A 23,521-nucleotide genomic window follows, 5' to 3' on the forward strand; every position below is an offset into this window, starting at 1 on the left:
ACGACTAGAAATTGGCTACGGCTCGGTCGAGCTTCCCTATAGCGTGGATCTAGCTTAGAAATAGCGTTCGAGCTTTAGACCAAGCTTAGTTTCGGGAAAATTTGCTAAGTTGCAGCTCGAACCCTATTTGGGCCTAATCCCAAGTCTTGCTTAAGTCTAATTGAGCTGACCCAAATCTAAGATTGACAGAAAAAATCACTCTCTGATGCAAAACACGAGAGAGAGAGAACAGGAAGAGAGAGAGAGAGAGAGAGAATGCCATAGAGGAGAGCTAACCAAGAGGGATAGAAGAGGAGGGATTGTGAGCATATTCACAGGTTCAGTATTAGACAATGTTCTCTCTAGAACTAGGCTGTGCATATCACGCTCTGTTTGTATCTTTCTCTCTGTACATGATACTGTAAATGTTATCATAACTCAATAATTTTGGGTGGCTCTAGCCTCCCCTTACATCAAAAAAAAAAAAAAAAAATAGAGAATGATTTGGCCAGATGTAATAATTCAAAATTTAGAAAAATTTGAAAAATTTGCTGAAGATTCAAAAAGAGTTTAGATAGCGAAGAAGTGAGGAAGAATAAAAAAAATGTAGAGTTTCTAAAATATTTTTAAATGTATTTATTCAAAATAGGTACAGGAGAAGCAGAGCTATTTGATGATAATAAAAAAGATTACCTAGCACTGATATGTAGTATTATTAACTTGCAATGCAACATTTTAAAAATAAGTAAGAATAAATGTTAAAATCATAGAATTTGTGTATAATTCGAGAATAATTGAATAGTTCTAGATTAATTTCATTTTTTGGACAATAATTGTGATTTTCATCCGATCAAAAGAAAAACCAAGTATAATTCAAGAATTTTTCAATAATTTGAAGAATATTATAACTATGTGGGGTGCCGAAGTGGAGGGATAGAAGTTGGGGGCAAGATGCTCAGCCAAGCCTCATGTCAATCTCGAGTTTTAGGTCAGGCTCAAGTTTAGTCAAGATTAGACTCGAAACCACTAGAAAATTGTTGGAGCTCAAATTTCAGTTCCAAGTATCTTCCCATTTTTATCAATTGAAGATCCAAAGTCCAGTCAAAAGCCAGCTTAGCTGGGACCAATTCAAACCCTAATCCACCCACATATCTAAACTCAAAGCTGGCTGCATATGGTGGACTTGCTTTGTATCTAGAACAGAGACAATAGGAATCAGACAAATACTTCGATAGTTTTTAATTGATACAATTTACGAGCTTATAGCTCAGAGGCAGGCACTCTCGTGTTTCAACCCCATCGTACTTTGATAGTTGTGAGACACTGTTAATGATAGAAGATTTTGACAAAGTTTTTAATCAATAAGAATTGAGGCATTAAAAGAAAATCTTGGAATATGAATGGGTTTCTTTCATTCTTTGTTTGTGATAAAAGCTCATCCAATTTTTTTTGGACTTCCATGATTGTTATTGCTCTCGACATGTTCATACATGGAAGGAAAATTACACAAATATTTTTGCATCCAGCATCCATCCTTTGGTCAAGACTCGTTACAGCAGTTGGTTAATTTAGCTAGTTTATTGCTGTAGCTTTCCAACATCCTTTCATTGACCAAAATGTTTCTCCCAACCTGAACTCTGGTTGGGTGGGCAAGACGTGTTTTGATACAAAACCAACACTAGCCAAACCCAACCAAACCAATCCTAACCACAAAAATATCAAATTTACAGTATAACTTTCTTTTAAATATCAAACTCGCACCTGTCTACCAGTGCCGAACTTGCCTAATCTGTGACCCAGCTATTTATCAGGAAATTGCCATCATCATGGATACAATATCTAATCTCACCTTATGCTATCTTGGTGGATCGTATTTAAAAAAAAAAAATTGCTATTTTCTTGTTTAGCACTTCTACGCACAAATGGACCCACAAGTGTTGGAGTACTACAAAATTCCAAGCCTACTCTTCTTTTGTCATATATACTTTCATTAGTCCTACATTAGAAAGAATGAAACTCAAATGGTCTTTATATAGTCTTCAACCTTTTAACCTGGTGAAGCAAAGAAAGTAAGTAGCCCACACGTACCCGAGCCCAATGAAGGTCCAAAGCAAAATTGATAAATCCAATCCGGAAATGGGTTAATCGGGTGCATCGCGCTCGGTCATCATGTGCAAGGGGGGACCCCCTGCGCGGGTGCGGGAGGCCGCCATTACCTGCTATGCCGAGATTCATTCTCTGAGGGGCGCGATCTATTCTGAAGGACAGTGACAACACGCCTCAACCGATAAGTTCTTTCTTACCATCTATTCTTTTTCTAACAAGAAGCTGCCCCCGTTGCTAGATGTAGGGAAGAATGATTCATCTTCTTTTTTATTTATTTTATGATATGCATTGTTGGATCGCACAATAGCCACGATGAAATCTATGCATATAGATGAATGAGAGAGTTTGGAGTGTTTTGAGATCTGTGCAGAATATGATCTAATGGTTGATGTCCCGAAAGAATATCGATCTTTTTTTTCGTGCGAAGGATACAACCCGGACCGGATGAGTATAACCTTCACATGTGAACATAAGGAATGAAAGAATACGCATAGGTAATAAAAGCTAAGGAAATATAATGTCTTGAATTTCCAACAGGTTTGAGAGCACTAAATTGAGGGCATGGTGCTCCGATTTGTTCAAAAGAAAAAAATCCAAGCTGAGTGGGGAAATGGTTCATCCCATTAGTCTCTATGCAGGCTTCAATATCTCCTTTTTCACATCCTTGCGGATTTTCAAAAACAGTAGTAGAAATAAAAGGCAGTCGATGGCATTACTTGCAAGATTTTTAATAATAATAATATGGTTAACGTCTCCGAGAGCTAAACAAAGAAGAGTGAGACGTATGTTGTGGAACAAAGTAGTTTCCACAAAAAAAGAAAAAGGTTTTACCCCCCCGGGGGCCACACCGGATTTCCAAATCATCTTCCATCTATCCTACTTTTCCATGACTGATGCGTTTCCAAATGAGAGGAAGTAGAATGGGTGTGAATAGATTTGGCCACCTTAATATCAGCCATATGCTCCAGCCCAAACCCACCTATGCTTGCTATCAGCTACCAAGGCTGCAAATAGGTCAGGTTGACCCGTAACCTGATCCGACCCGCTTAGACCCAATCCGACTTATTTGGGAGAACCCATGGGGCTGTGTCGGATTCAGAAATTGGATTCCTTCTATTTTTTGAATCGGGTCTGAGTTTATTGAATTTAGATTCGATCCAACTCCAACCCGACCCATTTGAAATTTCAATAATTTTGAGTTTTCAACCCTATGACCCGCTTCAACCCGACCCAACCAGAATCTGTAAAATTATTTGAGCTCGCGGGCTGCAGCCCATAGGCGTGCAAACATGTTTTGAAGCTATGGATGGGTTGACTCGAACCGGACCTAATTTTTTTGGATGGGGTTCGGTTTATACATGGACCCGACCTGACCTGATCCGAATGACTCGTTGGATCAAAAATTGTAATGGTGGACCCGATTCGACCTGACTTGATTTTCTATTGGGTTGTGTTTGAGTTACAAACTAGGGCTCGAACAAAAAACCGGATTGGGACGGGGTCACTCATGACCCGACCCGACCCGACCCGACCCAACTCATTTGCACCCCGATTAGCTATAGAAACCAAAATGTTCAAGATTTTCTTGACCGCTAGCAATACTAATTGCAAATGAGGGAAGGAAAATGTAGGAAGTATAGGGAGTAATCTCTAAAAAAGCTTAGACTATAAAAGGATTGTCTTGTCTATATCATGACATATCTATAGAAAAGTTAATAGTGTAGCTGATTGGATGGCTACTTATGTGGCTAACCATTCCAAGACTATCTTATAGGACTTTACATCATATTTTCGAGCTCAATTTTCGAATATTGTACTTTTTGATTCACACGGATGTATTTATACTCAATTGGTCGAATTCAACCAATTTTAACCTAAAAAAAATTGATTGTCTTTGGCTTGTTATTTGTTCCGCAACCCAAATTGGATTAATAACCTATGTTTGAATTGTTTCTAAACTTTAGAATATTTTGCTAACATAAGTCAAGGAAAACATAATTTATCTTCTCCATATTGGGTTAGTGCCTGATGATGCTTGGACCCAAATATCCGACCATATAGTCAAATACAAGTACATGCACATTGAGTTCCAAGATCAGCATTGGGAATTATATACGCATGCACGCCTACTTGCCCTCCTCCTTTTCCATGTTTCGTCTAAAATCTCCATCCATATTTTTCTAATATACCAAGTACTCATGCAAACTCCGTTAGCACTCCTCTCTCTCTCTCTCTCTCTCTCTCTCTCTCTCTCTCTCTCTCTCTCTCTCTGGTGCATTAGCGGCTCACATACAATGGATGTGAATACGGCCTAAAACAAATTACTATGTCAAAGCATTGGCGCAACCATGTGGTCTATCCGGGGTGAAACCTTCAGGGTGATGAGCCGTGAAGGAAGCAACCTAGTCTGCAGCATCATTCGCCGTCTGATATATATACGTAGCCTAGTAGGAGTCGCACTCTGCCACTCTTCCGGTACTCTGCAAATGTCATGGAGCAACGGCTGATTCTTGACTAAGCACCCCTGACCCCGGATCCATTCATAAGGAAATTCATCTATGGTATCAAGTTTTAAAAGATTTTTTTTTTACATAAACGATTAAATGTATCATAAATTACAATTGCACTATCCACCAATAAATAGGAGTGCAAATGGGTGGGGTTGGGTCCTGAGTGACCCCGACCTGACCCAATTTTATGTTCGGGTTCTAATTTTAGACCCAGACCTGATCCGGTTGAAGATCGGGTCAGGTCGGGTCCATGCCTACAATTTTTGACCCAACGGGTCATTCGGGTCAGGGTCGGATCTAGTCCGATTTGGGTTGGGTCGGGTCTGTGTCCAAGTCGGGTCCGCGTCAGATGTTACCAGCGATTAAACCCCCAAAGATAGAATCAAGTGAGAGATTATGCATTTGCAAATAAGAAGATCTCCCGCTCTCTCTCTTCGCCTCTTGCTCTCCCTGTATGGCTCTCCTCCTAGACCTTCTATTTTATGCCGCAACTAATTAATCACTTCATTAACATAATTAAGCAAATGCAAATCAAAAGCTACTACCATTAATCACACAGAGAACAAAGAGCAACAGAGTTAGGGCTTAGGGATTAAAAAAAAAACAAGAACAAGAAACGGATCTGGGGCCATACCTCTGAATTTCTCCTCGAAGTAGACCTCGGCGGCGGCGATCAAGGGGAGGGCGAGCAGCGCCACCGCAATGGCGGCATCGAAAGGCGACGTCCTTCGAATCGCCATTGCCGAATGGAGCACCAGCGAGCTCTCTCCACCACCGCTGTGAAGGCGAAAATATAAATATGTAACAAAAGAAAATGGGTGGTGGGACTCACCAGAGTCGGGAGGAGGCGTTCGGAGCCGGAGGAGGCGCTTGGAGCCGGAGGCGCTCGGAGGAGGCGGTGCTCGAAGGAGGGGATTAAAGGAGGCCCTCGGAGGAGTGGTGCTCGGAGGATGAAGAATGGTGATAGGGTTTCGGTAGAAGAAAACCCTGGTGCTTTATACCGCTCCATTTCGGGTACGGGTCGGGTTTTCGGGTCGATTCGGATCGGGTTTTCGGGTCGATTCGGGTAGGGATCGGTTCAGATTCAGCAAACCCGAAACAGGCCCAAAAAAATAATGGATCAGGTCAGGTCGGATCGAGTCTAGATTCAGTAAATCCAGACCCGACTCAGAAAATGGTTCGGGTCCAATTTTAGGACCCGATCTGAACCCGCAGGTCCTAAAATTTGGGTCGGATCGGATTATAAGTTAGGTTTGACCTGACCTATTTGCAGCCCTACCAATAAACATATGCACACACAGTTACTTTTGAATAAATGACCATGCAAAGAGTATATTAAATGCATGATTTAAATTGTCAGAACCAGAGCCATTCATCCAAGGCTCCTCCTTGTGGAACACATCATGCGCACATCGAGATCTAGCTAAAAAATAGTCATGAGTCCTTTGTGAATCTCAAGGACCACGTGACCGAGCCATGCAGTCCACTGCTCTCAGGTCTCGCAGGAGGGCGCCATCCCGCAGGGGAAGGGACGAGGCCAAGCATTGCGATGGCAAGGACTTAAATCTGGCCGCCCGCAGAAAATCCAACGGTTTGGATGAGGGTGGGGAAATTTTCTTATATGGAAAGAATAAAGATATATCAGTGAAGAGGGTGGTTGGTTTTTGGGCGCAGAAGCGAAAGAGAGAGAGAGGAGAAGAGAAGAGTGGGTGGGAGAGAGCACGGTGAGAGAAAGAGGGAGACCTCGCCGTTTCTTTGCTTCAAATCCGATACCAAGAGAAAACCCTCTTCTTCTCTTCTCTTTTAAGTGGATTCATCGGAAGCGTTCTGTCCTACACCTCCCCACTTTCTGCCTCCCCTGTTCTCCATTTCCCTGCTCTAAAAATCTCATATTTTCCATCGATCTCTAATGGTCTTTTGAAACCCCAGGGGAATCTGAGCACAGTGGCCTCGTTTCCGCGTTTTCCCTCTCTTTTCATCAAAAAGATTGGATCTTGAGGTAAAAGGAGAGATTGTTATTTTTCTTGCTTCAGTTTCTTCTGAAGGTTTGGGGGTTATATGGAGAAGGGGTTTTAATGGATGTATTGCCATTGATTCAGATGGAGAAGGAGATGAAGAGCCAGAGGGGGCCGAGGGGAGCTTCGGAGCCCGATTTCCTGTTGCAGTGGGGGAACCGGAAGCGCCTCCGCTGCGTCAAGGTGAGAGACGAGGGCTCCCTGGCCAAATCCGACGGCCAGAAGAGGACCACCACTCGCGTGAGCCGCCGCGTCATCGGAGGGGAGAAAGGCTTCCCGTCGCCGCCGCCCGTCCGTCACCCCACCCCTCTCCACCAAAGGTAAACGTAACGAAAGAAAAAGGCAAAAAAAGTGCGATTTTGATCTTGTTTTGGGGTCTCTAGCTCGAAATCCCAGCCTTATGCCTCGATTTCTCGGCAGGAAGTCGGAATCGGCGGGGAGCGAAAACGGGAAGTCGGCGTCGCCGTCCTCCTCCCCGGATAAAGAGGACCGGTTCTACACGACGAGGGGCTCGGCTGCGGGGTGCGAGGAGAACGGAGCTGGAGGGGAGGAGAGAAAGGCGATGGTTTTGCCAAGGTTCTTCGTGTCCTTGTCCAACAAAGAGAAGGAGGAGGATTTCATGGCCATGAAGGGTTGCAAGCTCCCACAGAGACCCAAGAAGAGGTCTAAATTGATCCAAAAATGCTTGCTTGTAAGTCTTCCCTTCTTCCTCCTTTCCAAAGAGAGAATTTTTTTTTTTTTGGGGAAACAAAAGATAAGCTTTTGTTGATTTTTGAGTTCACTAACACTTGATTCGTCTCTAATTTACTCGTCGGATGGGTGTAGTTGGTCAGCCCGGGGGCATGGCTATCGGATCTCTCTCAGGAGAGGTATGAGGTCAGGGAGAAGAAGAGCTCAAGAAAGGTGTATTTTTCTTCTTTTCCTTCGCTTTCTCTCTGTTTTCCTTTGATTTTTCTCTTATTCAGGTTCCAGTGTGAACTCCAAATTTTTATTCATATCTGGATTTAGAATCATATGAGCAGGCTTATCCTAAAATTTATCCCTTTTTTTCTCTCTCTCTCTCTCTTCTATTTTGTTATCCATACATGACTTGCTATTTCTAAATGTTTCCTTTTTCATTTCTTTTTAATGTTTTGCAGAGAAGGAGAGGATTGAAGGCTATGTGTATGGAGAGTGATTCCGAATGATTCAAAGAGGACGAGAGGGAATTTGCTGTATTAGGTTTTAAAAGAGATTAGAAATCTCTCATCACGTCTATATTTTTTCTCCTTTCTCTTCTCTGGCAAGTGAAAAAATTCTGATTGCAGATATGCTTTTTCTTTTTTCTCCTCCTTTCCTCCTTTCTTTATGAAATCTGTGGTCCTGAAGCCAAATCCTAATTTTGATGTAGGATGAGGTAAACACTGTACACGCGATGTTGCATGGATGATTTGGATTAGATTCGAGTTTTTCTGTTTCTTTTTTTTTTTACAAATTTTTGTGATGATTGTGAGGATGGGATTATATGTCTCTGTTGATTGAAAGGAATCTCTCTCTCTCTCTTGAGAGGCAAAAACTAAGATGATTCACTTGCATAACTAATGAGATGTATGTGGGAGACATGCATGGAAAGCTATGGTGAATGGATGCAAATCAGCATTTGCTTGTGTGGACATGGATACGTGTGCAGTTGCTGCCACATTTTAGGCTTCATGCATCTGTGCTACCTTGTAGATCAATTGAACTCTTGCTTCAAGGAGATAAGAAACAAGACGAGTGTACTGGATTGAAGTAGAGTTTCATTTAACATATTATTAGGTTATTACAGAACCATGCTTCTTGGAACATCATTGTAGTTAACCATACTTTATGTTCATGTGGAAGTGCTGTGGAATTGTAGATGAAATGAAGCTAGAGATTTGTCATTAAGTGAGCACTACTAATGATGGATTTGCAAACATGGATCTATTCATTATGAACTCGTATAAGATATTTGTGCATGGTTGAAATCACGGTTACCAGATCTTATATCAGTGCCATGCTAGCACAGTGTCGATATGGTATGGAGTTTTTTTAAGTATATCTAATGTCGATATGCCATACGTAGTGGTGGTAGCTAAAGAAGTGGTATATTTTGATCAAACAAATGACATAACACAATGGTCTATCGTCTATATTGTGTTGGAAGAGATCTCTTTGTTGGAAGAGATCTCTTCTCGGAGGTTTTGAAATGTTGCCTCGACAAATATAAGGGTATTAAGATTGTTTTTGCCCAAAAAAGGGCATTAACATGGATCAAAAACAATAGAAGTGGCATATTGTTAGAGGCGTGATGATTGAGTGTTTTCGATGTCTTTTATTTTGTTAAGGAGAAAATAACATCTTTTATTAAAACTATTTATAATACACATGTATGTGCATGTATGGCTAAGATTACAAATATGGGATAACTTGACTGTAGTCTCAGGTCTAGAAAGAGATGATAAGAATCAATTAGTGACAGATTCTTGGTTTAGAAGTATTTTTCTTCCTCTTCCTTCAAAGCTTTTAAAGCCAAGATTGTTAAAATATCATATTTAGTAGATTTTCATCTTTCTTTTGTGCTCAATCTTATTTTTTCTTAAATCCCATCAATTTTGGAGCCCTTTAGGAAGTCCAGCATATTTTAACCTTTAAAAGATATTAGATTGAAATCGATACAGAAATATTTAAATTATTTAATAGAGCTGTCTGAGTAGGTTATTTCCGAAAATAAAAAAATTAAAATTAAGCCACTTTTATATATTTTGAGGATTTAAAGATTGATTTTTTTGAAGGATGCTCTTTTATGAAAGATATGATCTTTGTATGGTACCATGCAGGACTCCATAAAAAATAATCACAGGAAGCGCCATCCATGATCATTCCCTTTGCATGGAGCAAGCAACCTAATGCCAGCTTATTAAGCATAGATGATTGAGTTTTGTGGACTACTAAAATTGTTTCAGATAACTCTTTAATAAAGCCAAAAAACAATGATGAATTTCATGACCTTGCAAGATCAGCCAAGTCCTCTAAAATTTTATGCTTTCATGTAACTAGGGTTATCATGATATCATCGCTCAGGAATGGTTGAGCATTTGCTCGGATGGTATTAGCTCTCACCTTTTTGAGTGGGAGAAGATTCAATTCTGAGTGATGTTAGCTTTTCCAATTAGTAAGCGATTGGTTTCTTGTGGATTTTCTTGGTTTGCAAGGGGATAGACTAAACCCAGATGGTGTGGAGTAACTACGAGCTTTTCCGGAATCTTCAAGAAAAGAAAAAAAAATTAGGGTAAAATGTCGACAATATTAAAATAAATTACATTTATTTGTAATAGTAATGTAGTAAATGGCAATGAAGTAATCTTGTAACGATTTCCCCAAGTCGACAAGATTGGGGAGAATCTAGACCCTCCTTCTACTTTAAAATAATAAAAAACAGATAATGTTGCTGGTTTAAATTTCCCTGAAAAAATACTGATCTAAAGGCCAGCTTACTTGGGAATTTATCTGTGTAATTTGGTGTCCGGATTGGGCCCTACGTGGACCCTGGAAGATGCTTTAAATACAAGCAAGAAAGCAAGAGGGAAGGAAATAACGTGAGCAGAAAGCTATCTTGGAGCGTTTTCCGGCGTGGAGTGGAAAAATTAATGAAAGTTGGGAGGCAGCCGTTGAGGGAGATGAAGACTTCGCTGCTTCTGACGCCAGCCGTCCGCTCTCCCCCGCTTCCCTTCTCTCGCTTTATCCATGGCTTGACGACGTTTCCCAAAAACTTTCCTAAAGTCTCCCACTCCACAAAACCTCACTTCTTTCGTCCTCCTAGACGCCGCCGCCTCGTCGTCTTCTCCCCTCTCGCCATGGCCTCCTCCGCGCCTCGGTCCTCTCAGGTATCAATGAAACTAGGGTTTCTTTTTTGGCCCCAAGAATCTCGTGATTCTGATTTGTATTCAATTATTTTAATCCATCATATTCGATACTGTGTATCAATTTCTGTGAGCTGCTTGGGAAATTTGTTTTCTTTTTCGTTTTTTTTTAAAGATTAATGCTGATCTTATTCTTGAGAAAGACGTATGTTTTCCTTATTTACTTATTTGTTAATTTTTATGATATCTTGGACGATTTTCTTCTTAATTAATTTCAGGTAGCAGCGCCTGGTGATGTGAATGACGGTTCCGATGCTTTTCAGCGAATTCAGGCTCACCAGGTGCGATTTTTTTTTTCTATAGTAGGAGAAGAAAAGAATCTTCTTCTTTTTTTTCACTGATCTTGAAGCTGAAATCGAACACTTGGGCAAGGATTGATTGTTATGGTTGTGGTAATAATTTAATAATCTTGAAATCTAAATTTTCAAAATGTTTGGGGTTAGTTAACTACTAATTTTGGAAAGTAATAGTTATTGCGAGTGAGGGATTGCAGTTTGCCAAGTTGATAAAACTAAAGAGCTTTCCGGGTTAGAATTTGGCTGGGGTAGATAAATGGATTAGAATCATTGGATAGGAAGATTCGCAAGGAATTCGAGAATCAACAGGTCTAGAATTAGAAACAGTGTGCCAAAGTTAAGAACGATGACACTAGTTAAGAAACAAAATCAAATCAGGGTGTATTTTATGGAAATTGATTAGTAGGTGAAATATTCTCACTTTTATATAGTGTTAGGATGACTCCATGTAGTAGTTAAATGCCTTGTTTAGAAAAACTTCTTTGTTAAGCATGATAATGCCCCTTTCATTCAAGGAGATTTTTCTGAGAAGAAGAATATCCATGTCCATTGCATGGTTGATGGCTAAGAAGGCAAACTTCTTCAACATCTCAAGTTCAGAAAACTAAATGATTGGCGGACCATTAAAGGCTGCTTAGAGATTGTTTGTTACTCTTATAACCATATTCTATCATAACTTACTAGTGTTTATAATGATTATATGAGCATTCTATAGTGTAACTTGCACATAACCTACACATACTATGATGCTAATATGGATGGAGTTAATAGTAACTAGGACACAATGTTCTGCTACATGTGTCAAAAATGGTAATCCACATTGACAACATATAACTCTGCATATCAGAAACTAGAATATTAAAATTTTCAAAAGAATAGAACACTGAAAAGGGTACCATATAGTATGATAGGTCCCAACCCAAAGAAGAAGAGGAAGCCAAACATAAGAGAGAAGGAAATGATATTTACTAGCTCTACTTCAGGTGAGAGCAACCCATGCAAAACAACAACACAAGAAACAAACTTTTTTCTTCACATCCCTCAACCCAAGACATTCCACACCATTAAATACTTCCTCCCCTCCCTGGTATCCGGGCCATCATTTATCAACTCACCATCACTCATCAAATCCCACGTCCACGCCCTTGCTTCGGACTCCTCTTCTTCTCATCCCACATCCACGAGAGACCCGGGCTATGCACACATCCTTATTCCCCGTTCTGCGTCCTCTCTTTCCTTGTCCACATGACATCCGAGCCGTCGCTCATCACGCCCCGCTCCCACGTCCGTGCTTTGGAGACCCATGCATGACGAAGTCGTCAAGTTTCCTCCGCTCTCACGACACTCGGTTTCCTTTGTTCTCGGCCTCGTCTATTTCGCTGGTGAGTCGGCAGCTTCGTGGGAGACGTGGTCGATGGCCGCCAAGTAATGCGGTTTCGGCCTCTGAACCCGCTGGGGTTTGGTGCTTCCATCATAGTACATACTCAAACCCTCAAATTTGAAATGTATAGAGAAACCCTGACTTGTAGTATAAGACTGAATTCATTTTTTAAAATTTTACTCTGCTTTCACTTGCTATAGAGTTTTTCTTCTTTCTTATTTTTTGCATTTCCATCTGGGTTTTAAATGAATGCTCCTATTTCCCTTATTAGCCTAGCCACGTCATGCTCTAGAATAAAGAATTCGAAGTCTTAGACCTCATTTTCACAATCTGGGTTATCTCTGTTTGAGTGTGCATATTCAAGCATTTGTAGCTTGATCTTCATATATTCTTTAAAATCTTCTAGTTAAACAAGGCAGGAAGGGTGAGATATCCAAACCTTCAATAATAGGAGGGGCTATTTGGATGCCTGAATCTATAATCTGCTGATACAATATCCTGGGTTCGAAGGACTTGTAGGAAGAAAGTTACATTGTTGGAGGAGATTGAAGAGTCAGACGAGTTTCAGATTTCATTATGCCAATTTTTAGTGACAAGACAAAGTACCTTTTCATCCATTTTTGCTATTTAGATTTTTAGGATTAAGTGATTGATAGCGTCCCAAAATCGGTGGAAATTTCTTTTTTACCTAGTCAATTCCTTTTCAAGAATTCTCAAAACTTTTCTTGTTCAGAAGATAATATCAATGGATTATGTATCCAGGCATCCAAAACAGGCCCTTTAAGTTGCACATGCATGTGTCAGCTTCTTCTTCTGCTTCTTCACCAGGATCGGAGACTGGCATTGTTTGTGTCATGGAAGATGTTAGTCATTTATTAATATCTTACATGCTACCTCTTTTATGCCTCTACCTCTGATGAAACCATAACCTTGTGTATTTCTTTTCTTCCTCTTGTATTTCCTAATCTCAGTATAGTACAGTATTTTTTGGCTTGGTGATGTTACAATTCGATTCTCGTATGTTAGCTAGTATATCTTTGTTGGGAACACTCTAGTCTCTTGGAAAGCCAAGAATCATGATTGCTAATGATATGAGAAGCTTTCAATGTGCTATCCATCATGAGTTTGTCCCCCCTTGTAAATGAAGGAAGGGAGGGGAGGCAAACAGGGGATTATTTTTTTATAGGCTAATGTGTTAAACGAAAGGTGATGCTTGTATGTTTGTATTCTTTAGCATAATACTTCTGTCACTACTGCATTAGCAGAGAGCATTGCATCTTTCTTTCACCCTCCACTTATTTCTCTTTGATATTTCTTGACCGAGACATATTTATATATGGTTACCTTGTAGCATTTCCTTTAGCATCTAACTTAAAAGTATTAATTGTAGTAATACTGTGTTTTACATTCCTTCTTGAAATATTAAGTTTATAAGGTGCTGTGTAAATTGGGACAACTGTTGTTCTTCTTTGATGCCAAAGGTACAAGACTAAGAGGCAAGTTTTGTAAACAGTGGAAGGGATAGGAGAGGAAGGCAGCGAGGTTCAGTGTATTGGATCATGAATGATCTATAAAGGGGAAATTGAAAAAATGAAAATGAACATGAATGTTTCGCAAATTTAGTCGCTTGTTGACTAACATTCAACATACTTAGTTTGGTTAAAAAATTATCTTACGCATATCCTAAGCAATTAAAAATGGGTAAACTGAGATAAATAGTTTATGAACTATTCGAGCATAATATTTGGTGATAGTGGTTTTTCTGGAGTTAACATGCATTTGATACTTGTAAGTTATTTTACTTGCGGTAATCTGGGAGTTATTTCAGTTGTACTAATCTTATGTTGGCGGTATATATATCTTATGCAAACACTTTTTCTTTTATTACAGGAGGCAGCAGCTCGACTTTCTCCAATTGAGGAAATACGAACTATACTTGATCATAGTGTCAGGGGAATGCTCTCTACATTCTCACAGGTCTTTAAACTTTTGAAGGCGTATAAGGATGCTGTCATTTTGTTTCTTAGAGTTGTATTGTCTTGGGTATCTTGTTTTTATTGTGCATAAGTTTACAGTACCATTTTGCATTATGTGATAATTTACTTGCTAAATACCTAAATCTTAGTCTTCTTCCAGTCTAGTTTGTGTTATACAATCAAGAAGTATTTCTTTATGACTCCAGGTGTGAGCACTTCTGCTTGTTGTGTTATCTTTACTATGCTAATTGTCAACATTCATCGTTATTAAAATCTTACGATTCACAATCCATATCTTACAATCCAGATCAAAATGGACTAAACAATCCAGAGCTCATCTTTGAATAAGAATTTGTTAGGATATTGGGATCTAGTTCCATATTCTGAAATGTACAATCACTTGGATCATAAGATATGACTTGATTATTCTATTTAGATATTAAATATATGCGTTCCATTTTCTATTATTTATTTGTCAATATGCCTTTAAGTTACTTAATACTAATAAGCCTTTGAGCAGTAAAGTTAGCAAATTTTGCTTTTGGAGTTTATGGAGCTAAAAATAAGAGACATATTTCATATTTTTCCATCTGCGTATTAAAATTTTATCCTTCTCTTTTTCCTAAAAAAATCTAACTAAAATGATAATTATATTGATAGATAGTATATAAATATCTTGAATAACCAGCCACACTATGTACATGATCTTATGTTGGTGGAAAGTAGACTTCTTGTACGTGTGACTTTTTGTTCTTCATTCATCTATTCTGTATTTGCCTCATATTTCAATTTTTTCATTTTTGTATATTTTAAAAATTTGAAAGAAATCAGAAAAATCTTATGACTGCGATCAAATCCACGATCCAATTTGATCTAACCCGCTCTTATGATTTACAACTCCATCCTGATCTTAAGAACACTGGTAAATTTACTTATTGTGAAAATATAATTATCAGGCAACTAGAATTCTGAGGCATGTCAACTTGGGGGCTTTTTTTTTCACCTAATAAATTTTTTGGCTATTCAACTGTGACAGGAGCATGAAGGTTATCCAGCAGGGTCGATGGTTGACTTTGCGTGTGATCATGATGGCTCTCCAATACTAGCAGTTAGTAGTTTAGCAGTTCATTCAAAGGTGTGATTGTTAATGCAGTGTCATTCCTTGAACATTTTAGCTTGACAATTTTGATTTATTTCAGAATATCAAATTGATGTGTTTCAATAAACTTGCATTTTCCATAATTTTAACCTTTCCTTCCTAGCATTGTCTTTATGCTTTGAATGACACAGCAACTAATTAAAGACTCACTGGCATTTACAGAATCTCATGTCAAAACCTAAATGCTCTTTGCTTGTTGCCAAGGATCCTGAAGATAGGACTGATACAGTAATCACCCTATATGGAGATGCTACTCCAGTATGTACCGTCTCTTTCTTCTCTTGATAGTCTTTGCTAAATACTCTTAGCTTGTTGCTAAGGATCTTGAAGATAGGACTGATACAGTAATCACCCTATATGGAGGTGCTACTCCAGTATATACAGTCTCTTTCTTCTCTTGATAGTCTTTGCTTGAAAATTTTTTGGGAAAAAGGTTCCAGGAGTGGTCAAAAATCTGCAAGCGCCAGGTTACTATGAGAAATATATTAAAGATTCCAATCTATGTAATTAGTGCAAGCAAAATAAGAAAAATGCAGTTCAGTTACAACATGGGCTCAAATGAGAATGTCCAGACTTGACTATTGATATCCTAATTATCATGGAATGTTTGTGTTGGAGGATATTTATGTCCTTCATAGATCTTCTGCAGACTCAAAGTAAATTTGTACTGTGACATCCTAACATCATCTAAACTGTTGCTTAGCGAGCATTTGAGCCATTATATTGGCACAGGATGTTACAAGTAGATACTTAGTACCAAGAGAATTATAAGAATTGCACATGAGCCTTATGATTTCAATTCACTTTGATAGTGGTCTTCTGTAGTCATGTATTCATTTGATTTAAAGTTTTTCTCATCTTCAAACATTCAGCAATGAGTTTTTTTGCACCGCAATCTAAAGTACCCACTGTTATAAATTTCCATTTTCTTAAGGATTGTGATAAGTCAAAGTTACGAGATGATATTTTTTGGTTATGGTTATTCTTTCCTTAAAATTAATGACTACTCTTGTAAATTTTGTTGTTGTAAATGCATTCTTCTTGTTATCATGCCTTAGTTTACTTCATTTTCTGAACATTATGACTTGTTTCCTCTATACCTTTGGATTCAAATTTTCTGTAACATAAACTGTCCTTTAGGTCTCTGAAAATGATAGAGAGGCCATACGTACTGCATACCTCAGAAGACATCCTGATGCATTCTGGGTAATTTTTACTGACCGTTTTTCTGGCTTTTCTTTTCCCTTCTCATTTCCCCCCTTCTTGCTATGCTACTATTCTATGCATTTCTTAGATTGCTGAATATAAACTCTTCAATCGAAGGTTGACTTTGGTGACTTCAATTACATCCATATCAAACCCAAATTTGTGCGATACGTATCTGGAGTTGCTACTGCTCTGTTAGGATCAGGAGGTATGTGGCATGTTGGTATATCATCTTAGCACTTTGTATAATCTGGTCTGGAGTAGCATACGTCTAATAGAAACTAGAAGCCTTAGTTACCTTCAAAAACTTTGGACCTAAGATACCGTGTGATATTTATGAGGATGGAATCATGCTGAGATGTTAGCGGCAATCTAACTAATTCAATTCTGTATTCCTTTTGAGAGCTGTTGATTGGATTACTACTCAAAAAAAGATAGTTGTTGGTTGGATTGTGGCAACTGTAAATTGATGACCTCACGACCTCAACTTGTCCTTTTAATCTTTCTACGCATCTCTTGCATTTTTTATTGTCTACATTGGTTTGAAGGTTTTCTTGCTACATTAGTAATGCTACTGATCATAGCAAATTCAAATGTTGCATGTTTATTACTTGAGGACATCGAAATTAAATGTGATGGTTGTTACTTATGATTCCATGCGTACTAGAATTTGATGCGGAGGAGTATAAATCTGCAAAAGTTGATCCAATATACCAGTTTTCAAAGCCTATCACGGTATTCTTACCTTTTCCGGTGCTGTTATTATGATTCTTATTTATGCTTTTTGCACTTTTAACCCTTTTTTCTTTTTTCTTTTTAGTCCCACATGAATAGGGATCATGCTGATGATACAAAAGCTATAGTACAATATTCGACCTCAGTTAAGGTAATAATTTTCATATTGAATATGGACAACTGCCTTAAGAAATTTTTATGTGCATTACTCTCTCTCTCTCTCTCTCAGTGTTACACTTTTGTTGTTTTATTTTTACAACCACATCAACTACAAAGATTTTGGTTCATTATGGCTGGCTGACAGACTAAATAAAGGAAGAACATTTTTCAGGTGGACTCTGCTTATATGCTGGATGTTGACAGTCTTGGTTTCAACGTAAAGGTGCTACTAATGTTCATTTGATTTGGATTCTTGTGCACGTTCTCTGTCAGATGCATGAAACTTCCATGATGTTTATATTTTATTGAAACTCTCACATTTCCTTCCATTCACACATCTAAAGTAAATTTACTTCTTGATTGTTCACTGGCAAACAAAAAATTGAGGAAGAATAAGTCGGCTATACAATAATGAGAAGGGTGAATCGGATAAAGTTTTCAATAGTATAATGTGCACTTCATACTTTTGTTTAATTCTAAAGAATTGTTACAAAATTTATATGTAGACCTCCAATTTAAAAGTGATAGCTCACTACAGTAGTGTAGTTCAGAAGACAAATTTAGAGTCCTTAAGGTAATTGCTATTTGGTACTTTAAAAACAATCAAATGCTCAAAAGTTTAATCTTTGACAAGATGGTCATTGACAGTTTGACACCACACTAAATCTTTCTTTCGATATAATATGATAGCAGTCCTGTTATTACCATGTTACCTTCAATATATACTCTCATTTATGCTTCAATGGGTTGATCTACTATCCCATGACTCAGAAACCAAAACAGGTCGATATCTGAGCCAGTTTCGAACCCCTAAACAGGTCTATGCCCTGGCCTAGTTTAAGAACGTTGTTTCAAAATTTAGTTTTTAAGGAGCCCTGCTCTTAGGTAATTGGTTGTCAGTGGTTGTATGACTTAATTTCCATCCCCCCCCCCCCCCCTCCCCGGGGAAGAAAAACAAACAAAGAAAAAAAGGCAGGAAAAAAAAGGACATTCTAATTCCTTCTTAATGGGCTGTGGTTGTTACCTAGACAACATCTGCTGCTACTTTTCTTAATCCCCCCAGTGTTCTGCATCCGCATTTCTAAAGGTCCTATTGCTAGCTGATTTGAGCTTCACCAAGGATTTGTTGTGGAATCACTTACTGACAACGGTTGATAAGGCATTTGAGTTATATGATCTCTGTTCTTGGAGAAGTTGAGATGCTAGGTATTTATATCAACATTTCTTTGGTACTTTTTTGTATGCATTGTGCGGTTGGTCTATCCGTGGCAAGTCATTTCTCTTATTTTTTCAAGCCTCTTCACTTGGGTGACGAGCTGCAAGAGTGGAGGACTTTCCTTGGGAAGAAGTTGTTGGTGGTGCTTTCTGGATGAGATTGTTTGAAAAAAAAAACACATTTTCTGGTGAAATAGGTGAAGATGCATCTACATTTTGATGGAAGGTTTTTGGGTAGATGTACTGATGATATGCTGGATGACATTGATTTGGGTTTTGGTTTTTCTGCTAAAGAATATAGCTTGGTTATTGGTTTTAGTGCTTACTACTGACATACAGAGAGTCTCAATTGTGGGCCAGAATTTACTACTTATTTTGCAAGTATTGTCCTACTAGCACACAATCTTTGTAAGGTAGATGGTCTGGTCCTAAGTGTTCTGAGGGGAGGTCCTATCTGGCTCCACTTGTGTAATTAGGTGGCACCAAGTGTTCTGGCGGTACGTTAATTTTTTCTGAAAATGCATTAGTAGAAGATTTTATAATGATTCTAATTAATCGTGCTAAACTCTTAATATTCCTAGGACTTGTTCTTTGACTGCAGCAATCTCTACATAGCTCATACTCTTTTTTTTTATGAGCAGCTAGAGCACATATTGTCCAATTTGTACTTTGTTAATGACTTTAACTCTCTTATGCATTACATTTGGTTTATCAAGCACTCATTGCTTTATAACTGATTGAATTATGATCTTGGAGCACAGATTGACTTAGACTAATGACAAAACACTATGGTTTTTAATTTCATCTTCAAAGGATTGCTGACAAATTGAGCCAAAACTAGAAAGTTTATTTTTTGATGATCATAGCAGAAAATCTATAAGATTGGAAAGTTGCATATTAATACTCTATTACTATCAATTGCAAGACATGCCTATGTTACACGATTACCTTGTAAGCTATAAAATGTTTGTCCATTTTGTTTCATTAAGCTTTAACAAAAGCTGTCATCAGATAAAAAAGCAATATTGTAGTGCGAAACAAGCTATTTCATTTGAGCAGGTCATGTTATGAATGAAAGTTAGACCATCCAAATACCCCTGTGATGGCAAAATACCAGTTTTAACTGGGCAAATGTTATCTTTAATCTCCCATGAGTTGTTAGTAGTGGAGGTGTTGAAGATTTTGGACTTGCAGGAATATGTACTTCAAAAATATTTATGCATTGACATGTGTCTTTAAGTGGTATGTTCACTTCATGCATAAGGGATTGTTCGCTACCGTAATTGTATATATTGGGTAACCCTCTTCTCCTGGATGGTTGTTTGTAACATTCTGAAACTTACTTCTTAAACTACAAAATTTATTGGTCTAGTCTTTCACCTTCTATTATTAATCTAAACAAAGGAAATAAAACAAATAAATTGTGGCTATCCATTCAAAGGGAGGATACTGAAAATATGCTTTATTGCAATGAGGCATGAAACCGTATGACTTCATTCTACGTCCAAAATGGTTCGATGATGCATGTCATATGGCACGAGCACCTTGAGCAATGTTGAATTTCTATTGGTATTTTGTTTGCCTGTTTCCAAGCGTACAAAGTTGTGCAGTTTATTTCAATAGGGACCTTGCAACTTCAATTTTCTTTTTCAACTGATACTACAGCAATTCATGTTTATGGTTTCAGGCTGGTTATCAAGGAAACACTCAGAAGCTTCGGATACCATTTCCTAGGCGTGCCCAAGATAGGAAGTAAGCCATTTTCAAGCTTATTTTAATATCCTAAATAAATGTTATAGTGGACCAAATAATTGTTATGTAAGATGATGCACTCTATATTTGGGTTCATTTGCCCTACTTAAGTATTTTATTATTTATCCAGCATACAACCGATATGGGACTGATACAAGCTTGCACAGATTCCGACATGCTCCCCCTTTTAAGCCCAAACATCCTCACAAGGGTCCAATCAGAAACAAAAATACCATGACTAGCTTGTGGTAAGCTCTACTCCATGTGGGTCGTGGATTGAGTCAGTTTTGATACTATTTATAATTGAATTAAAACCTCTCCCAAAAATGTTAGAAGTTATTATTAGGGATCCTTGACCTTGCTCAAGTACTCATGGTCTCGATACTGCACATTTGATTGTGGGACTTAACACATGCCAGCACAAGTCCTCTATTTGTGATCGTACCCTTCCTGCGTGAGGATGTCAGGGCTTAACTGGGATGACTGTGTAAGGACTTGTGCATGCATATATTTAGTTCCATATTGGTTGTGCGTTGGGCTGATCTTAACTACTTAAAATAGGGCAAAGGACCCGAGTTAATTACTTTATGGTTAGCCTTTCCGTCTCGGGACATTATTAGATTGATATACCTCCTTTCACTGCTCTAGTGATTCACTTCTGAAAATCTCTGCTTTTATAGCTTTTTTATGATACCCTTTGGATCTATAAGCATTCATGCCCGAGGTTATGCAGTTAGATATGGAATCTTTTAAAAGTTTTTCCCTAAAACATGATCTAATAACTATTAATAAGATATTTTATAAATTAGTGCATTCATATGCATATATGTAGAGAAGCAATACTGTTGTTTGTGGGTGCTTAGATTTTTATGAATTCTCTCAATAGTTAACTCCTTGGTGTCTGATGTATCTTCTTTTGTACTATCTAGAATATATGCAGGTACACTTCAAGATTTCCATGATTTTACAATGGTGTGAAAGCTGAGCTTATATTTGATCCAGTTTTTGTGCTCTGTTATTTAGGGATGTGAAGACTCTCATTGTGGAAATGCTTCAAGCTGCTAAATCCTCTAGTCCCACAGCTGAATGAACAATTTACTAAGGAGAGAGAAGTTATTGGTTGTTTGTCTGATATCAGATGAAGTATATAATTACATTTCATGCTTATTCTCCTTTGAGTCCATGTATTTTTTTCATAGTTTGTTCTGTTATCACTTCCAATTGCTGAGAAATAAGTCTAAAAGGCATCATTGATTTCTGTGCAGTACATATAAGGATATCCCTGGGCATGGCAACTCTGAGGAATGTGGAAACTTGAAAGCAATAATTGTTGCCATAATGGCAAATGGAAATCTTGGCATGCTTCTAAGGTAGCTACATGGATTTGGGCTTTATTCTCAAAGTTTAAATCAGATATAAACAATTTGATTGTAAAGGATGTATTATATCTCAAATTTTCCTTTCTCAGTACATTTTAGGTCTTAAATTGGTAGTAGAGATTGATGTTCCTGAAATTTGAAGTGTGGAAAGAGACGTAAGAACGGGTACTAGCTATCATGTTGAGAATATAGGGGACTTTGCAGTTTATCTTCCACTAAATTTTCTTCAGCTGTGTCTGTAAGCTTACTTTGCCCAGCATTATCATCATTTTCATGTTATAAACATTTTTATTGCTACGGAGACGCATTGTGTATTCCTGAAAGATTAGAATGCAATATTTTGTCTTCTCTTGGATACTGCAGGTTAGGCTGGTTATGATGCCATGTCCTTGAATTAACTTGTATCAGAAATCGTTCACCAAAAAAACTGATACCGAAGACAGCAAAAGTTAATTTAGGCTGATTGTTTGGGATCATTATGATGGAAGACTAGGCCTAGGTAGTCAAGCAAACCCATTGGTGGCGAATGCAATAAGTAGTTTTTGTTGATGTTTTTGAATTATATGAAAGGAAAAATTGGGATCATGAAACAGATGGCTCGCCAAAAGTTTTCTCCAATCTTTCTTGTAGCTTTGCATTCATAAGAAACTTCGTCTGGACTGTTCTTCCAATTAATCGAAGAAAATGACACAAGTTATCCACCCACCTAATCTTCCTAATATTCTCCTAGACAAGCAGAATGTTGAAGCGGCCATAGGTTGCAAAGTGTGTCATAACAAAAGGTTGAGTGAAGCTAGTAACTGGAAAGAATTAGATGCAGCAAAGATCCTTGCCAGCTAGCCCTGCAGGAGATTTGTAGGGTTGTAAATGTGTGGAGCTTTAGTGAGCCAGGTCTGGTGCAAGGTTAGCTTGTTCTGTAATAGAGCTTATGCTCAAGTAAGCTCTTGTTTGTTCTGAGCTGAACTAAGGTTATTTATGAACTTGTTCAAAAAGATCTGATTAATCTTGTTTAAGAGATATGGTTTCTTTTACAGGAGCTTGCTTCGGAGTTTTTAATTCTGTTCCTATTTCCTCAAGCTGGAAAGGTGTTCTCAAATCCAAAGATGGCTTTTTGTGGTGCTTCTTTTCTGTTGGGTGATGGTCAAAGAATTAGATTTTGGCTTGATAGATGACTTGGTGATATTCCCTTCTTTGATCTATTCCCTAATCTTTTTCAAATTGCTTTAGATCAGATTGCTTCTGCGGCTTTATATTAGACTGCTTTTAACAATAATCACTCATGGATTATTTCATTTAGAATGTCTCTTGTTGAGGATATTTTAAATGAATTTCTTTATTATTACACTTAGAATGTCTCTTGTTGGGGATATTTTAAATGAATTCCTTTATCTTATGAAATTTTTGAATCTTATTAGACCATGTTATAACAAGGATAAGATTAGATGGAAATGGACTCCTAACCAGATTTTCACTGTTAGATTATACAATAAATTCATTAACTTTGGTGGCAGATTGGATAAGAGCCTCAGTCAAATATAGAAAATCCGCATAAAATTATTTTTTTTTTGCTGCTGCTGCTGCTGCTGACAACTTGTGGAAGAGAGCTTGGCCAAGTCCTCCGGTTTGTGTTTTTATCGCACCTATTTATATCTTGCCCATATTCATCTTTCAAAGCTAAAGTCAAATGATGGTGTGGGGCTCTATTTCTCATTTTCTTGCTTCTTTCTGGG

The 23,521-nt window shown here is 38.1% G+C and overlaps 2 protein-coding genes across 13 annotated transcripts; both read left to right on the plus strand.

Moving 5' to 3' along the window:
• Positions 1 to 6,238: 6,238 nt before the first annotated feature.
• LOC103723767 (uncharacterized) lies at positions 6,239 to 8,068 on the plus strand. Of its 4 annotated transcripts, XR_003383008.3 has the most exons (6): positions 6,239 to 6,594; positions 6,695 to 6,930; positions 7,031 to 7,301; positions 7,436 to 7,513; positions 7,750 to 7,892; positions 8,001 to 8,068. XR_003383008.3 is itself a non-coding variant. In XM_088720992.1 (5 exons), the coding sequence occupies exons 2-5, from the start codon at positions 6,695 to 6,697 to the stop codon at positions 7,795 to 7,797; spliced, it is 633 nt and encodes a 210-aa protein (XP_088577118.1). In that variant the 5' UTR covers positions 6,239 to 6,594; the 3' UTR covers positions 7,798 to 8,068. The 4 variants fall into 4 exon arrangements, 2 of the variants coding, with proteins under 2 accessions (XP_088577118.1, XP_088577117.1); XM_088720992.1 differs by having other exon boundaries at positions 7,750 to 8,068; XR_015982202.1 differs by having other exon boundaries at positions 6,242 to 6,930.
• Positions 8,069 to 10,139: 2,071 nt separating this feature from the next.
• On the plus strand, positions 10,140 to 22,893 carry LOC103723765 (FMN binding protein). 9 transcript variants are annotated; one of them, XM_089930452.1, is made up of 15 exons: positions 10,140 to 10,497; positions 10,752 to 10,814; positions 14,101 to 14,187; positions 15,223 to 15,321; positions 15,508 to 15,603; positions 16,486 to 16,551; positions 16,669 to 16,759; positions 17,219 to 17,286; positions 17,372 to 17,437; positions 17,618 to 17,668; positions 20,348 to 20,412; positions 20,580 to 20,660; positions 21,436 to 21,555; positions 21,678 to 21,782; positions 22,826 to 22,893. In XM_089930452.1, exons 1-13 carry the CDS (start codon positions 10,261 to 10,263, stop codon positions 21,500 to 21,502), a joined length of 1,137 nt encoding a protein of 378 aa, XP_089786578.1. In that variant the 5' UTR covers positions 10,140 to 10,260; the 3' UTR covers positions 21,503 to 21,555; positions 21,678 to 21,782; positions 22,826 to 22,893. The 9 variants fall into 9 exon arrangements, with proteins under 9 accessions (XP_089786578.1, XP_089786577.1, XP_089786576.1 ...); XM_089930451.1 differs by lacking the exon at positions 22,826 to 22,893 and adding an exon at positions 21,881 to 22,092; XM_089930456.1 differs by lacking the exon at positions 22,826 to 22,893 and adding an exon at positions 21,881 to 22,092 and having other exon boundaries at positions 10,142 to 10,497; positions 20,543 to 20,660.
• The last annotated feature ends 628 nt before the right edge of the window (positions 22,894 to 23,521 follow it).

The sequence above is a fragment of the Phoenix dactylifera genome, chromosome 1 (assembly GCF_051530095.1).
Source record: "Phoenix dactylifera cultivar Ajwa chromosome 1, Ajwa_hap1_PhDact_Kaust_v1.1, whole genome shotgun sequence".
Taxonomy (NCBI): Eukaryota; Viridiplantae; Streptophyta; class Magnoliopsida; order Arecales; family Arecaceae; genus Phoenix; species Phoenix dactylifera.

Excerpts from the sequence above, each read along its gene's own strand:
- LOC103723767 (XM_088720991.1), top strand. The coding sequence starts at position 6,671 with ATGGATGTATTGCCATTGATTCAGATGGAGAAGGAGATGAAGAGCCAG. Across the intron at positions 7,302-7,435 it reads TGATCCAAAAATGCTTGCTT|TTGGTCAGCCCGGGGGCATG; the intron begins GTAAGTCTTCCC and ends GGATGGGTGTAG. Across the intron at positions 7,514-7,749 it reads AGAAGAAGAGCTCAAGAAAG|AGAAGGAGAGGATTGAAGGC; the intron begins GTGTATTTTTCT and ends AATGTTTTGCAG.
- LOC103723765 (XM_089930452.1), top strand. The coding sequence starts at position 10,261 with ATGAAAGTTGGGAGGCAGCCGTTGAGGGAGATGAAGACTTCGCTGCTT. Across the intron at positions 15,322-15,507 it reads GTTTAGCAGTTCATTCAAAG|AATCTCATGTCAAAACCTAA; the intron begins GTGTGATTGTTA and ends TGGCATTTACAG. Across the intron at positions 20,661-21,435 it reads AATACCATGACTAGCTTGTG|GGATGTGAAGACTCTCATTG; the intron begins GTAAGCTCTACT and ends TCTGTTATTTAG.